A 17,610-nucleotide genomic window follows, 5' to 3' on the forward strand; every position below is an offset into this window, starting at 1 on the left:
TAATTCTCCCTTATTCTTTTTAATTTTATTCATGTGTGTGTAACAATTTATTAAACCAATGCCCTCCATAGCATTTACCTTATTTCCAGTCTTTCTTTTATTATAAAAAGTGCTGCTGTGGACATGGCGTGTTTGTGTGTATGCAAGTGTATGTGTCTTTCTATGCAAATGAGAATATATCTATGAGATAGTTTCTTAAAAATAATACAGTTAGCTATTACAAAATTGTCCTCCAGCAGTGCTGCAACTGACTATTCTCCCATAGACAGTATATAAGAATACTGTTCTGTGTTCTGTGTTCTGTCTCCTCACATGCTGACCACGGGTATCATTAAAACCTTCAGTTTGTAACTTCTAGTCAAATCTGTTGTCTGGCTTATTTTTTATTTTATTAGGGCATTGGAGATATAGACTAAATGAGTTCCTGAATCTCTTTTCTCATTACTATATATATATATCCCTCCTGTCTCTTCTTTTTCTTGTCTCTTTTTCAGGATGAGAAGTAAGGGAATTGGAACAGAGTCAATGCTGGTGTAGAGTCCCTAATTTTCTCCTCCTGATTTCAGTTTGTACTGTTTCATTGGAATACACCACATTCTGACTTTAGTAATTATGCTGAAATTACTGGGCAAGCCTCTACAGATAAAAAAGGAAGCATATTAACTTATCCTGACTTGTCATGAGTATTACACTGCTATGTCCTTATATTCTTGCAGAACATTTCTAGAAACTTTTGTTTATATTGTTGAGATACCCAGGACTGTTCTGCTTGGTGCCCATCACTATAGTCTATGAAAATTAACCCAAAATCAAATGTAAATTTAAGAGGAAGAAGAAGAGTTCTAATTATGTCTTGGTATAAATTGGCAGACTTATTCTGACCAGGGGAATCCTGCCCTAACTACTCTGCCATTGACGGGAATTATGGGGAATATTTCACAATTGATTGACTTTTAGCTTGACACAGCCCTGTACTGGTCTGAACCTTCTTGAAGCAATCTAGACTATGCAAGAATCTTTTCAAACTTTGGCCTGAACGATTGGTGGTATAAAGCAATGAATGAACACAGGTACCTAATTCCAAATTTACTTTCTTAATGTGTTCCTCATAGAACAAAAGGTGAGGGAACAATATGCAGGAATCTTGGGAGGCTATTAGTTTAACAGTTGGAAACAAAGAAGAATTATTGGTAGTTGAAAAATTTGGTCTTGGTGACAGAAATAATACTGGAGATTGCATGCTATAATTTTGCAAGACCAGTGACTTATTCATTGCAAATACCTTCTTTCAACAACACAAACAGCAGCTATTCACGTGGACTTTGCCAGTTGCAATACATAGGAATCAGATTGACTACATCTGTGGCAAGAAGTGATGGAGAAGCTCAATATCTTCAGCCTAAACAAGGCCAGGAGCTGATTGTGGAACAAACCATCAACTGCTCATATACAAGTTCAACGTGAAGTTGAAAACAATTAAAACAAGTCCACGAGAGCCAAAATATGATCTTGAATATATCACTTCTGAATTTAGAGACCATCTAAAGAATAGATTTGATGCATTAAACACCAGTGACTGAAAACCAGAAAAATTGTGGAATGAAATCAAGAACGTCATCCATGAAGAAAGTGAGAGGTCATTAAAAAGACAAGAAAAGAAGAAAAGTCCAAAATGGGTGTCAGAAGAGACTCTGAAACTTGTCTTTAAAAGGAGAGTAGCTAAAGGAAATGGAAGAAATGACAAGATGAAAGAGCTGAATAGAAGATTTCAAAGAGCAGCTCTAGCAGACAAACCCAATTACTATAATAAAATGTTCAAAGACCTGGAGTTACAAAACCAAAAGGGAAGAACATGCTCTGTATTTCTCAAGCTGAAGAATTGAGGAAAAAATTTAAGCCCATAAATTTTTTTGGCTTAAAAAAATTTTAAGAGTTGCCATATTGCAAGATTCTATGGGTAAAATTTTGAATGATGCAGGAAACATCGAAAGAAGATGGAAGGAATACACAGAGTCACTGTATGAAAAAGAACTGGTCAATCTTCATCCATTTCAGGAGGTGGCATATGTTCAAGAACCAATGGTATTGAAGGAAGAAGTCGAAGCTGCACTGAAGTAATTGGCAAAGAACAAGGCTCCAGGAATTGATAGAATGCCCATTGAGATGTTTTAACAAACATGCCTTACTGGAGGTACTCACTCGGTTTTGCCAAGAGATTTGGAAGACAGCTACCTGGCCAACTACTGGAGGTACTCACTCGGTTTTGCCAAGAGATTTGGAAGACAGCTACCTGGCCAACTGACTGGAAGAAATCCATATTTGTATCCATTCCAAAGAAAGGTGATCCGCTAGAATGTGTAAATTATTGAACAATATCATTAATATCAGATGCAAGTAAAATATTACTGAAGATAATTCAAAAATTCTTGCAGCAGTATTTTGACAGAGAACTTCCAGAGGTGCAAGCTGGATTCAGAAGCAAGGGATATCATTGCTGATGTCAGGTGGATCTTGGCTCAAAGCAAAGAATACCAGAAAGATGTTTACCTGTGTTTTATTGGCTATGCAAAAGCATTTGATTGGGTGGATCATAACAAATTGTGGATAACATTGAGAAGAATGGCAGTTCCAGAACACTTAATTGTGCTCATGAGGAACATAGACCAGGAGGCTATCATTCGAACAGAAGAAAACACTACATGGTTTAAAATCAAGAATGGAGTGCATCAGGGTTTATCTCTTCCCCATAGTTATTCCATCTGTTTGCTGAACAAAACCTGAGAAGCTGGACTATATGAAGAAGAATGTGGCACTGGGATTGGAAGAAGAGTCATTAACTACCTGCGATAGGCTGATGACACAACTTTGCTTGCTGAAACTGAGGATGACTTGAAATACTTACTGATTAAAATTGAAGAATACAGATTGAAGATTGACCAATACTGATGAAGAATACAGTCTGCCATATGGATTAATCTCAATGTAGAGAAAACAAAAATCCTCACAACTGAATCTTACAATAAATGGAGAAAAGATTGAACTTGTCAAAGACTTCATATTACTTAGTTTTATAATTGACGCCAGTGGAAACAGCAGTCAGGACATCAGACGTCATACAGCTCTGGGCAAATTGGCTGCAAGGGACCTTTTTCAAGTGCTGAAGAGCAAAGATGTCTCCTTGAGGACTGAGGTATGCCTGGCACAAGCCATGGTATTTTCAATCGCCTATATGCATCTGAGAGCTGCACAATGAATAAGGAAGACCAAAGAAGAATAGATGGTTTTGAGCTGTGGTTTTGGAGAAGAACACTAAATGTACCGTGCACTGCTAAAAGAACTAACAGGTCTGTCCTGGAGGAAGTGCAGCCAGAATGCTCCTTGAAAGTGAGGATGGCCAGACTTAGTCTCATGGACTTTGGTCATGTTATCAGAAGGGACCGTTCCCTGGAGAAAGATGTCATGCTTGGTAAGGTGGAGGGTCGATGAAAGAGGGGAAGGCCCTCAATGAGATGAATTGACATGGTGGCAGCAGCGATGGGCAAAAGTATAGCAAGAATCATGGAACTGGCTCAGGACTGGGTATTGTTTTGTTCTGCTGTGCATAGGGTCGATATGAGTTGGAGATGACTCAATGGCACCCTACAACAACATTAGTATAACACAGATGAGAAATTATAAGGGCTTGAACCAAGTCTTACAATGAGATTGGAAAGGGGAGAATGCAATTGAGAGAGCTTTAAAAAGTTATTGTTAAAAGGGCTTGGTATTAAAATATTTTTCCCGAAAGTATATTTAAAACCCCTTGAAATAACATGAATTTTCTGAAATAGAAAGTATTTCATCATAAATGTTTTAATTTCTTACCATTGTGGTGATTGTTTCAGGAATTCTTCTCTTGATCTTTTAAAATATGTTAGCAAGAAATTTGTTTGTCCCAGGCAAGTGAACTTTATTTCATGGCTTATTTGTAGTTTAATTATCTTCTGGTTTTCATACAACAGCCCTCTTCACTATTATTTATCTACTAATTCTGAAAAACTTTAGCATTTGAATTAGATAAAGCAGAAAATTTTATTTTTTCTCAGTTTCTTTGAGCTCTCAAACACATGTAGCAATTGAAGACTTTTCTTAAGACTGGACTTCTGTGGTGGGTGAGAAGTATGAGAATCAAAAATGTAAAAGTACTATAAAAATATTTGTAGTGTTGGATTTTCTATACTATAAAAATAGCCTTTAAATTCTGCCTTGAGACTTCTACCTTGAGGTAAAAAATAAAAGTAAAAAATATCCTAACCTCTGAAAGCACACACATATATTTTTTTTATAACCTTTCCATTATAAAAGTTCTCATAATTTTTACCAGTGGAACACATTGTTTTCTTTTAAACAACTTTGTGGCTGGATAGTAAAGACTGTGTATTTTAAATCTCACAAGAGCTTTAACAGTTTAAGTTTCAAGGTTTTATGTCATAATTTTTCTGTTCTCTTCTTCTAACCCCCAACTACATACACCCACCTACTGCCTACCAGTTGCCTTTGAGTCAGTTGTGGCTCATGGCGACCCCATGTGTGTCAGAGTAGAACTGTGCTCCATACGGTTTTCAGTCACTGATTTTTTGGAAGTAGATTGCCAGCCTGATATTAATTGACTGTTGTGCTGTTACTGTTATTTAATGCCGGCCATTGAGTTGTAGAATATTACAGCTCTTTTGGAAATAAGCAAACATGTACACATACAACATGCGTAAATGTAGCTGTGACCTTACAAATAAATGTATATGTTTTATGCTCTGAATAAATATAGTTTTAAAGTGAGATGACTGTGATGTTGGATGATCATCACTGAATTCTGAGGGGTCAGGTGTCAGGAATTTTAAGTGCAGTGATTCTATTAGTTGTCTTAAAGCTGTCAATATTCTTCAGTATAATCTCTTTGAAGTCCTCTGTACACTTCCCTCAGATACATTTAGTGATCCTCTTCTGTGTCCTCCCTTAACAGTTTGTACACACCTCTTAGTAAATCTTACTGTCTTATGTATATACAGATCTATTTCTCTCACTAGACAAAATTCCTTTAGGAATGTGGCCATGTCTTGTTCATATATGGATCCCTGGTATATATCATAGAGCCTAACACATATTAAACATTCACTTAATTTTATTAAATATGTGTCTTCATCCAATAAGCATTTTTTTATACTCAGGAAATATAGGAGTGAATGCTCAATGAGAAAACAACCACAGTTATCATTTTTAAAAAGCATACTCCCTATTGCATTTTAAAAATATTTTAGAAATTGATTTATACACAACTTCTCAGTAATGTATCTACTTGCACACTTCATTAACTTGGATAATTTAGAGTCATTATGATTAAAGCTGGTTGGGGTTCAAATTTATTAAGAAATAGTAGAGACATATGAAAAGGTGTGAAGAATATATGATAAACATTCATTTGCTCACTATACAAGTTAAGAAATAAAACATTACCAATATAATTAAAGTTGCCTATGTACCTTTTCTAAGTCTCATCCCAATTCCATCTCACTTAGCCAGAGATAAGTGTTTTCTTTTGATGTTCATCATACATTGTATTCCCTTATACTTGTGCTACCTAGATTTGTGATTCTGAACAGTATGTAGCTTTATATGACATGTTTTCAGAATAGTATATGGAAAATATCATAATATGTATATTTATTTTAGCTTTCTTCCCCTTAATGTTATAGTTATGAGATTCATTCGTATTAATAAGTGTATTTCTACTTTATTTATTTTTATGCTCTCTTCCATGAAATGAAATTTAATTATTTTCTTACTGGTATACATTTAGGGTCTTTCAAGTGCTTCTAATAGTACACAAAAAAAGCTAAGAAGATCCTAACATTTTTAAAAATTCTTATAAAGCCATAAATTTAGAAGTTTCCACTATTTAGAGGAAATAGTCTACTACTAAATATTAGCTTACTACTACTCATCTGTCAGTTTGTCATTCTGTGGTGGCTGGCTTGTGTGTTGCTGTGAGGGTAGAGGCTATGCCACTGGCATTTTGAATACCAGCAGAGTTACCCATAGTGGACAGGTTTCAGTAGAGCTTCCAGACTAAGACAGACTGAGAAGAAAGAAAGGGCCATCCACTTCTGAAAGAACTGGCCACTGAAAACCTTATGAATAGTAGTGAAAGAAGTGAAAGAGTGTGTGACAGAATGCTGGAAAACTTTATGAATAGCTGCAAAACATTGTCTGATATAATGCTGGAAGATGAGCCCTTCAGCTTGGAAGACACTCCAAATACTCTGAGGGAAGAGCTACCTCCTTAAAGTAGAGTCGACCTTAATGATGTGGATGCAACAAAGCTTTCAGGACCTTCATTTACTGATGGGACACAACTCAAAATGAGAAGCAAGAGCTGCAAAAATGCATTAATAATTGGAACAGGAAATGTACAAAGTATGAATCTAGGAAAATTGAAAGTTGTCAGAAATGAAATGGAATGCATAAAAATTGCTATCTTAGGCATTAGTGAGCTGAAATGTACTGATATTGACCATTTTGAATCAGACAATCATGATCTATGCTGAGAATGACAGACTGAAGAGGAATGGAGTCACACTCATCATCAAAAAGAACATTTTAAGATCTATCTTGCAATGCTGTCTGTGATAGGATAATATCCATATACCTACAAAAAAGACCAGTTAATGTGATGTATTCAAATCTGTTGCACCAACCACCAAAGCCAAAGATGAAGAAATTGAAGATATAAACCAATTTCCGCAGTCTGAAATTGACCAAACATGCAATCAAGGTGTATTATTGGTGATTGGAATGTGATAGTTGAAAGAAGAAGCATTACACAAGGTCATTGAAAAGACAGGAAAGGATAAAAAGACCAAAATGGATGTCACAAGAGACTCTGAAACTTGCTTTTAAACATAGTGTAGCTAAAGGAAATGGAAGAAGTGACAAAATAAAAGAGCTGAAGAGATGATTTCAAAAGGCAGCTCAAGAAGACAAAGTATTATAATGACATGTGCAAAGACCTGGAATTAGAAAACCAAATGGGAACAACACATGTGGCATTTCTCAAGCTGAAGGAGATGAACAAAAAATTTCAGCCTCAAGTTGCAATATTGAAGGATGCTATAAGGAAAATATTGAACAATGCAGGAATATCAAAAGAAGATGGAAGGAATACACAGAATCAGTGTACCAAAAAGAAAGATTATTCAGCTATTTCAGGAGGTAGCATATGATCAAGAACTGATGGTATTGAAGGGAGAAGTCCAAACTGCACTGAAGAAATTGGCAAAACACAAGGCTCCAGGACTTGGAATACTCATTGAGATGTTTCAACAAATAGCGCAGCACTAGAGGTCAGGAAATTTGCAACTGACTGGAAGACCACCGTATTTGTTTCAATTCCAAAGAACGGTGATCCAAGAGAATGTGGAAATTATCAAACAATATCATTCATATCACATGTAATAAAATTTTGCTGAAGATGGTCCAAATATGATTCCAGCAGTATATTAACAGGGAACTTTGAGAAATGCAAGCTGCATTCAGAAGAGGATGTGGAATGAGGGATATAATTGATGATATTAGATGGATGTTAGCTGAAAGTATAGAATATAAGAATGATATTTACCTGTGTTTTATTGACTGCAAAGGCATTTAACTCTGTGGATCCTAACAAATTGTGGATAGCATTGTGAAGAATGGGAATTCCAGAACACTTAATTGTGCCTATGAGGAACCTGTACATACATCAAGAGTATGTTGTTCAAACAGAACAAGGGATACTGCATGACTTAAAATCAAGGGCATGCTTCAGGTTTGTATCCTTTCACCACACTCATTCAATCTTTATGCTGAGGAAGTAATCCGAAAAGCTGGACTATATAAAGAAGAACACTGCATCAGGATTGGAGGAAGATTCATTAACAACCTGCAATATACAGACAACACAACCTTGCTTGCTGAAAGTGAAGATGACTTAAAGCACTTACTGATGAAGATCAAAGACAATAGTCTTCAGTATGGATTATACCTCAACCTAAAGAAAACAAAAATCCTCACAAATGGACCAATAAGCAATATCATGATAAATGGAGAAAAGAAGATTTCAAATGGATCCATGATCAATACATATGGAAGCAGCAGTCAAGAAATCAGACATTGTATATTGTCTTTCCCTTCACCCAAGTCATACTTGTCTTTACCTGTCTAGCAGTGTTCCCTTCCATCCCATCCCATCCCTGGTAGCCAACAAAGAAAGTTTCCTTCTATATATAACCCTTTCCTTGACTTTTTACAATAGTGAACTAATGCAATGTTTGTCCTTCTGTGATTGACTTATTTCATTCAGCATAATAACCCAAGACAATAACACTAAGGAAAAGATAGACACAGAAAGGTGCACAAGAGGTACAGACAACAAAGATAATCTCTTTTACATATATAATACTGTGTTATCATTGATAACTAACTTTAATCTGCTGGTAAATAGATGGGTAGATAGGCTGAATGATCAGGTATGTCTAGACAAATGGGAACATACCCATGACTGTATATAAGGTGAACAGATGATATTTCTGCATATGTATTTGTATGTACTAAAAGAATATCCATATAACTAGAACTAACAGGGGGCAAAGTTATGATAACTTCTTAGGCACGATCCTTCACATCCATGCTAATGAAGCAAGATGTTAGACCTGTGGGCTCAGGACCATGGTTGCAGGGAATGTAAAGCCCAATGGGTATTAACATACTAAATAAAAACATTATTCTACATCCTACTTTGGTGAGTAGCAATTGGGGTCTTGAATGCAGTAAGCAGCCGTCTAGATGCAACAATGGGTCTCTCCTTGTCCAGAGCAAAGAAGAATGAAGAAAACCAAAGACACATGGAAACAATTAATCCAAGGGACTTGTAATCTATGTGAACCTCAGCCTGTATGACCATGAGACAAAAGAACTGGATAGTGCCTAACTACCACTGTCAACCACTCAGAAAGGGATCAGTGCAGGAGATGGTGGATAGAATGGGAGAACAATGTGGAACAAAACTCAGAGTCATAAAAAAGACGAGGTTTCCTGGTCTGATAGAGCCTGGTGAGACCCCTGAGACCATGGCCCCTAGTCACCCTTCAGGTAACTTACTCCTGTGGCTTCCAGCCAAACAATAAACAGGCATGTACAGGATGAACATTTACATCAAGTAGATACACTCCTTGGAACAACCAAGCATGGGAGAACAGAAGGGCAGTATTTGACGGAGATGATTCACAGGGCAAGAATGCATAAGGAAGAAGGTCAGTGGCTATTGGGGGGGGGGAAGTGAGGAGAGAGCTGACATTGTGGTCAATATCATGAAGTGAAATGTGTATGAAATGCTATATTGAAAATTAATTTGCTCTGTAAACTTTTACCCAAATCACAATAAAAATTTAAAAAGAAAAGAAATCAGACATTGTTTTGCACTGGGCAAATCTGCTGCAAAAGACCTCTTTAAAGCATTGAAGAGCAAAGATGCCACTTTGAAGACTAAGGTACACCTAACCCAAGCCATGGCATTTTCAGTAGCCTCATCTGCATGTGAAAGCTGGGCAACGAATAAGGAAGACCAAAGAATTGATGCCTTTGAATTGTGCTGTTGGGGAAGAATACTGAAAAGACTATGGACTGACAGAAGAACAAACAAATGTATCCTAGAATTAGAAAACTAAAAGGGAAGAACACATGTGGCATTGCTCCTTACAGGCAGGAATGGCCAGACTTCATTTCCCCTACTTTGGTCATGTGGTTAGAAGGGACCAGCCCCTGAAGAAGGATGTCATGGTCCATGAAGTAGAAGGTCAGAGAAAAAGGGGAAGAACTTCAACAAGATGGATTGACACAGTGGCTACAACAATAGGCTCAAGCATAGCAAGGATTGTGGGGCTGGCACAGGACCTGACAGTTTTTCGTTCTGTTGTACACAGGGTCACTGTGAGTTGCAATCAACTCAGCATCACCTAACAACAAACAACAACAAACTGTTTAGACACTTTACCTTTTTGCCCAAATGCTTGGGATCTGACATTAAATGTGCTAGTTGGATTACCTTTTATTTTCTCATGACTGATCTTCCTTCTAAAGAATGTCTGAAGTTAAAGAGAAAACACTTAAAGACAAGGCAAACAACCAGTGCCATTGAACCAGCTCCAACTCATGGTGATCCCAAATGTTGCAGGGTAGAACTTTGATCCATAGTGTTTTCAAAGTTGTAACCTTTTGGAAGCAGATTCCCAGGCCTTTTTTCCCCAGCACTGCCAACCTTTCTGTTAGTAGTCAAGTACTTAACCATTGTGTTACCCAAGGACTCCATAAATAAGACAAGTACCATGTTACTATCTCAGGAAACTTAGCGTAAGGTCTTGCATCCTCTAAGTCTAAAGATTAATAGATTGCTTCCTCCAGATTGCTTTCCCCATTAGCAGTATTACTACATATATTGAAAATAATATAATAGTGTTGCCTTTTAAATTGAAAACTCATTTTTAAAATTTTGACCTCAATCAAAGAAGGTAAATTGTCAGATTATATATTGAGCTGATATTCATCTCAAATTTTGCAAATATTTCTTTTTATAATTATTGTGTAATAAATCCAAAGACTTCAAACTATTAAGTATATTAGCAACATATATAGACAGTGGCGAATGTCATTACAACTAGAGATTTTCAGATGACTAAAACCAAAATCAGATGCCGATCATAAACGATTTCAGACACTTAAAAATTTGTGAAATTGATTTTTTAAAAAAAGCAAGCTTAACTGTATTAGTCTGTATCATTGAGGGAGGTCCCCTGAAATGTAACTGCTTAATCTCTTTATCAGTGTTAGAACAAATTACTAAAATATCTAGCCCTCTGAAAGCTTTATCCTATTTATAAATTGTAGTTATTGGCCTCTACCCAGATTCAGATGTTAGAGATTAGCCTAAAAGCTGAGTCCTGATTGAAACAGATTTAGGTAGGCTAGCCTCTGAGCCTTTCCAATTCACATTGCTGTAAACTATTAGGTTTCACTGAATGAGACACATGAGGATGCTATAATAAAAACCTTTGATAAAGGGTCCCTAGCGTCAAGGTGTATTCTTAGGGCATCATGTTTCTCAGTCCATCGAAGTTAAGAAAATATATACCAATCTCTTGTCAGATTTAGAGCTGGTATTCTTGAATAAGGCTGTCCCATCAGGAAATTGAGTGGCCTGTGGCCAAAGGCAGTATTGTTTTTCATTTAAGTTCTTTGTTTTTATGAAAGGTCTCTTTGATTCCCAGAATGTATTTATTTCAAGGTAATTTAGTTTGAATTCACTTATACTTAGAAGTCTCCCATAAAGTCTTCCTTAAACTTTTGCAGTGTATGTTTTATAGGCAACCCACACCTGATGAATTTGGAAGAGTCTTTCATATACATCAGTTGTAATAACTTGCTTGCTTTCCAAAGTCTGCATGGTTCTGTCACATGTAATCTATAATTAATAGCAATGGCATTTTCTAAATGGTAGCTCTACCTTTTAGTAGCAAATTTTTCTTAATACTTTTAAAAAAACAAATTCATGGGTGTCTATTTGGATTGAGGGGGTTCAGCTTCAATAGCATTTGCCTGTTTATAAGCTTTCTTGCAGTTTAGATATGCTGCCATCAGGTGGTAGTAATATGTCATATCCATGTGGCTCCACAGATGGCACTCTGCTTATGGTCAACAGTTTACCCCACAGAGATAAATTTAGTTCTTTATTTGTAATTTATAACCATGAATGCACATATTTTTATATGAAAATTAGAATATTTGTTGAGTATGAAAGCTATGGATGCTTTGAATGAAATTTTATAAACATGCAATTTGTAAGATTTCATTGGGCATTTTTTTCCTTCAATTCTTAATTCATCTTTTTTTTTTTAATAAGTGAAGAATTTCATCTTTAAAGCAATGTTTGTGCCTTGTGAAAAATTAGAAAATGTGGAAAATTAAACAAATTTTAAAGTTAATTTCATCACCTAAAGATTCCGGTGATGAAATTAACTTTAAAATTTGTTTAATTTTTCCATATTTTCTAAATTTTCACAAGGCAAAAACATTTCTGGGAGTTCTAGTGGAGTAGTGCCTTAGGCATTTAACTCCTAACCAGAAGGTTGGTGGTTCAAATCCACTAGCCACTTCTCAGAAGGAAGATTGGGCAATCTACTTCTGCAGTGATACTACCTCAGAAACCCAAGGAGGGGTCGCTATGACTCAGATCCAACTCAATGGCAGTGAGTTTTTTTAAAAGATAATTCCTATCAACCTTTCCTTCATTTCCTTCCAATTATTTTAATAACCTTTTATTGTGTGTATTTTTATTTCTTGTTTGGAGTGGAATTATATGGCAGGAGAAAGGTACCCAGGTATAGTGATAACATATATTACTTTGTACTTTATACAAGTTTTAAAATTGCAAGGTCTTTATAACTTTTGATGACTTCTTAATATCCCTTTCATTGAAGTTTTTCATAATTGATACAGTTACTCACCCATTAATAGATAATATGCATTGCTGGTTTTCATGTGCATTAGGAATATTTTGTCTCTGCCTTGCATCTACTGCTTACCAAGAGGGCCATTATTGCATTACATCTCTGCTTGGTTTTTGTTGCAACACGAAAGAATTTCTAATACATCTCTGAGTAGATGTTTTATATCTCTACTGAATATCTTCCTGCCAGAAAATATGAACTCTTACTTTTTAATTATGAATGAAGAATGAAGTCTTTTACTTATTATTTAATATCATAAGAATGTTTTATAATGGTGCCAATTGCATGCAAGCAGATCCCATATACAAAGATGTTGGTGTCTGTGATGTAATGAGATGGAATCATACCTACTTCCTACCAAATTTTTTTTTTCTTTTCTTTTTTATAGCCTAGAACGTTGCATTAAAGAAATACAATCAGAAGTTAACAAACAGTGTCCAGATGTGCGGCTTCAAACAACAGCTGACTGCTTTGAGTGGTTTAATAACTATTGTTATAATTCATCTAAGTCACCTTCCATTCCCCATGGAGATTTGATAAAATTCCTCAAAATGATGGTAAAAAAAAAAAAAAATTGTGGGGTGGGTGAACATGAAATATACTTCATTCAGTTTCTGTGTATATGTTTATTTTAGTGTCCATATTATCCTATCATATCTAGGGTTTGGAGGTTTTGTTTTGATTTCCCTAATAGAATCCAAGGATCTTTTTTTTTTTTCATTTTTACTATGATTTTAATCAGTAAAATGAAGTTTTATGCAAGTGTAGATTGAATATCATAATTCCTGGGTGATTTGTAGTTTGATGTAGGAAGGTTGGGCAATCTACTTCTGTAATGATATTGCCTCGGAAACCCAAAGAAGGGTTGCTATGAGTTGGATCCGACTCAATGGCAGTGAGTTTGGTTTTTGGTTTGTATATCAGTGCCACAAAATGTATTGATTATACCCCATTAATACCACAAAATTTTGATTGATGAGGTTGCTGATTTTTAAAAAAACACTTTCTTACTCTATCATTCAGTAAATCCTGTCAGGATTTCAAAAGCTAAATCATTTTGTTTTGTTTAGGATATTCAAGGCTATGGCACTACTGTTTTTCTCACTTACCTTTACAGGTTAAGTTCTATGCATAATTAACTTTATATTCTACATGTTCCACAAAATGACCAATCATCAACACATGAAACAAGTAAAATTGATGAAATTTATATTTAAAGAGATAACAATACATAATTTTATATTTATAATTGTTGAAACATCATTCCCCACTCCAAACACCCTGCAGAATTTCTTAAGTCATCTACCGGACAAGTTTATATTCATTATAGTTTATGTCCCCTTACATTTACTTGCTTTCTCAGTGCTCATTATTAAACATAATAAAATGCCCATCAATTCTACCTGTGAATTGGTCTTGTCTATCATTCCCTGCCTTCCCAATCTGCTGTCATACCAGTTCTTTTCAGTTAAGGTAGTAATTTATACAAGACTGCTGTTAGTTGATTGAGAATTACTAGTTGGCCATTCTTTATGTTAGAGAAGGTTTTATAGCCTTCAATAAAAACATTTATTTTATTATATCTACATCTATTAGGATGGGTAGTTTGCAAAATCCATTTCCCAGAATAACTGTCTAATTGTTAGAAAGCAGTTATTTCTGTAGTTATGTTTTTAATTTAGGGGGAAAAGGGCACTGTTTTTGTCTAAACATCAAACATTGACTAAGGCAGATGTGGAAAATATCTTGAGATTGTAGATGGCTTAGGATGACAGAATCAGATGAAAATAGTTTTTGGCTGTTGTTATTATTACAGATGTCTCTTTAATGTTTACAAATTAATAAAAGGAAGAGAAATGAAGACTGTGTGCCCTGAAGCCTTACTGTTTTAGGAAAATCCTCTCACCCATTATCTCCTGAAGGTGGAGCCTTGCAGAATAAATATGGATATAGTTATTCCTTAATTTCTATTAAAAGCCATGTGTATTAAATTTCATTAATATTGATGTAATAATGCTTTCTGATTTAATTAAAAGCAAAAGCTTTTAATTATCTTTTAATCTGTCACGCATAAATCATTCAGTATTTACTTCAGGGCAAAGGCCACCTTACTTTTGCTCAAATTCATTAGACTGGTAAGTTTGTTCCAGACCTTTTTTTTTTGCATATTTGATCATGTTATTTTTAGGAAGGAACCAGCTCCAGATTAAAATGACCTTATAATCAAGTTTTTACTTACTAAAAGTGTCAAACTTGACAGAATTTTTCATGTATTTTTTCCATATAAATTGTTTTATATTAACTATTTGGCTATATAAATAAGTAACAGAGATCCTCATTTTGATGATTATACTGAAATCATTTTCAAAATTAAAACAATCATACTAAGCACATGTTTTAAAACTCTGTTATCTATTATTCTTTACTTGACCCTATATTTTCAGTTACTGGCTGATTTCTTTAAACAAATGCAAGGCTGAGGTACTAATATTACTATTCATTTGCTTTGTAGAAGTTACTGTAATGGTGACCTGTTCTGGACCTTAGAACATTTGTTTTCTAGAAGTATCAAAAGAACTAAATAAAAGGAAAGAAAGAGAGAGACAGACAGACAGAGGAGGGTAAGGGAAGTCAGAAAGGAGAGAATGAGAAACCAGCTACAGAAAGGGCACATGCACTTTGTGGGTCTCCAGGGTGTATTAGAAAGAACACGGACTAGGAGAATGAAGCCAGAGATTCAATCTTGACTACTGCTTATTGTTGTTTGACTTTTGGGAAGTCACTTAAGAATGCTACGTTTTAGTGTCCTTGTCTGTAAATTGGAGATTAAAATATGTCACAAAGTTTTCATTATGAATAAATAAGAAATGTGTGGAAAAATACTTTTTACATAAAAAAACTATAGATACTGAATATTATTTATTACCAACAGAACATTAAATTAGATATTGCAATGCTTAGAATGATTGAGAACAAAGTCCTAGAATTTGTCTAGGACTTGTTCATAGTTCTGAATCACACAAAATACCTAAGATACATTTGTCAATAAGAAATTTCAAAGCCACTCTTATTTTATGCAGTTGTACCTTGCTTCCACTTCTCTTACAATAATCTTGCTTCTATTTTGAGAATATAAACTAATTTCAATATTAGCTGAAATACACATAATTAGGAAAATCAGCATGTAAGGAGAATATGTGTAATTCAAAATCCAACAAGATACTTTTTTGTCCATTTACTATTCTTAATTAAACCCATCATGGTTTTCAAGCACAGAATATATAAAGGAATAATTTCATACCTTCTTTTGGGGAGCAATTCTGATTTTTTCCCCCATTTTGAGTAACATTTCTTTTGAGAGAAGCGAAATATCCTCAGATTAATTTTCAAAGTAAAATCTTTCTTAACATGATACTCAAAAGGAACTTAAAGTTAAAAATCTTTAAATGTATTAAAGTTTATTTCTCAGCATGGCAGCTATTAGGAACCCCTAGGCACATGCTATATTTAAAAGTCTCTGTTCTGTTATGGAAAGATTTTACAGTGTTATATGTTCATTTGGGATTTTATAATAATAAATGTACCCATTCAGGCGTGAAGATTATCTACTAGGAATTAATTAGGGGCATGATCCTGAATTTATTTTGTCTTAGGAACAAATTTCAGTTGATGTTCTAATGTAGATTTCTATTTAGAATTTTAAAACTGAACCTTTCATACAGCTTAAGTTATACTGGGATTGGGTAACAAAGAATACAAAAACTGTATGTTTAGAAATCTAATTAAAAGAACTGTTCATCAGCTGTGCTTACAAAATTTAACAGACCACAAAACTGACATTCTAAAATGTCTGAATTATTAAATTTCAGTTGAATTGAACAATCCTTGAAGAGCATGAGAGTTTTGATTCTAAATTGAAGTAAATTGTTATGAAGTTGTTTATGAATATAGAAATCATTTGTTTCTTTACTCTTACTGTTAATCGCATTTCTAATGTTGTAATTTACTTTCATTAGCAGGATTTGCTGAAGAATGAACAAAATCAAGAAGAAATGATATTGGATTTACTTTGGGATCTCTCCTGTCAGAGTAGCATTTCATTCCCATCTACTCTAAGTGGAGCATCTTTCCATTTCCTCTCTCGGACTTCTCTTCATTCTGTTGAGGATCATTCCTCTATGGATGTAAAATCTACATGGGATGACGTAAGATTGCATCTTCGACGCTTTTTAGTGAACAGATTACAAAGCCATAATGAAATAAACAATTCACAGCAGAAAATTTTATTGAAAAGTCAGTGCATACAACAATTCTTGTTCCTTTATCCAGAATCAGAGGTAATAGTCAAGTACCAGAACATACAGAATAAACTTTTGACTAAACTGCTGCAAAACTGTTTTCCTTCTTACAGCAAAGAATCAAATTTAGACATGATGGTTCATGGATATCAAAGTGCAATGCTTAAGTTGTATTCAATGATAAAAGAGGATTTTAACATACTTCATGAAATCTTAGCTCCGTCCTCAACAGTGAAATTCATTAAAGAAACCTACCTGAATACCATTACAGAAGAAATGGCAAAATTTCTTGAAAAATTTTGTGAACTGCAGTTCAAAGGAAATGCTGTTCGTGTGGTTAAAACAAGCAAGAGCTCCAGCAAGCATAGAGGAGCAGTGCATGCTTTGGGTTAGTGACATTTAATATTTCTGTTTGGTTTAACTTAAATATTTGCTGGCTTCAATTTTCTAAGATTTTTCTGTTTGGTTAAATTTCATTGCAAACTTTAAAATAAAATAAATGTTACAAAAATTTACAGTACATGTTTCTCTTATACATTCCTTTTTCTGTAAGTATAGTAATAGAAGTAGTTTCCCCTTCCTTTTAAATTATGAAAGATATTGAAAACGTAAACCAAAAATACTGCAAATGAGAAGATTTTCTTCTTTCAACTGCATATGATAAATAGTAAAATAATGGGTAAAACTGTTTAATAGCTATAATTTTTAATCTATTATATATTCCAAAGCCTAACCATTACTAG

General features: G+C 34.6%; 1 protein-coding gene across 1 annotated transcript in view; it reads left to right on the plus strand.

Moving 5' to 3' along the window:
• The window catches only part of KIAA0825 (KIAA0825 ortholog), a 653,154-nt gene that overhangs the window by 63,147 nt on the left and 572,397 nt on the right, over positions 1–17,610 (plus strand). Inside the window, exons 2-3 of the mRNA XM_042781175.1 lie at positions 12,958–13,126; positions 16,586–17,255. Of these exons, the coding sequence (XP_042637109.1) occupies positions 12,958–13,126; positions 16,586–17,255 (839 nt within the window). The remainder of the gene's footprint in view (positions 1–12,957; positions 13,127–16,585; positions 17,256–17,610) is intronic.

This window comes from Orycteropus afer, unplaced genomic scaffold (genome assembly GCF_000298275.1).
Source record: "Orycteropus afer afer isolate SDZICR_OR568_19922 unplaced genomic scaffold, OryAfe1.0 scaffold00093, whole genome shotgun sequence".
NCBI lineage: Eukaryota > Metazoa > Chordata > Mammalia > Tubulidentata > Orycteropodidae > Orycteropus > Orycteropus afer.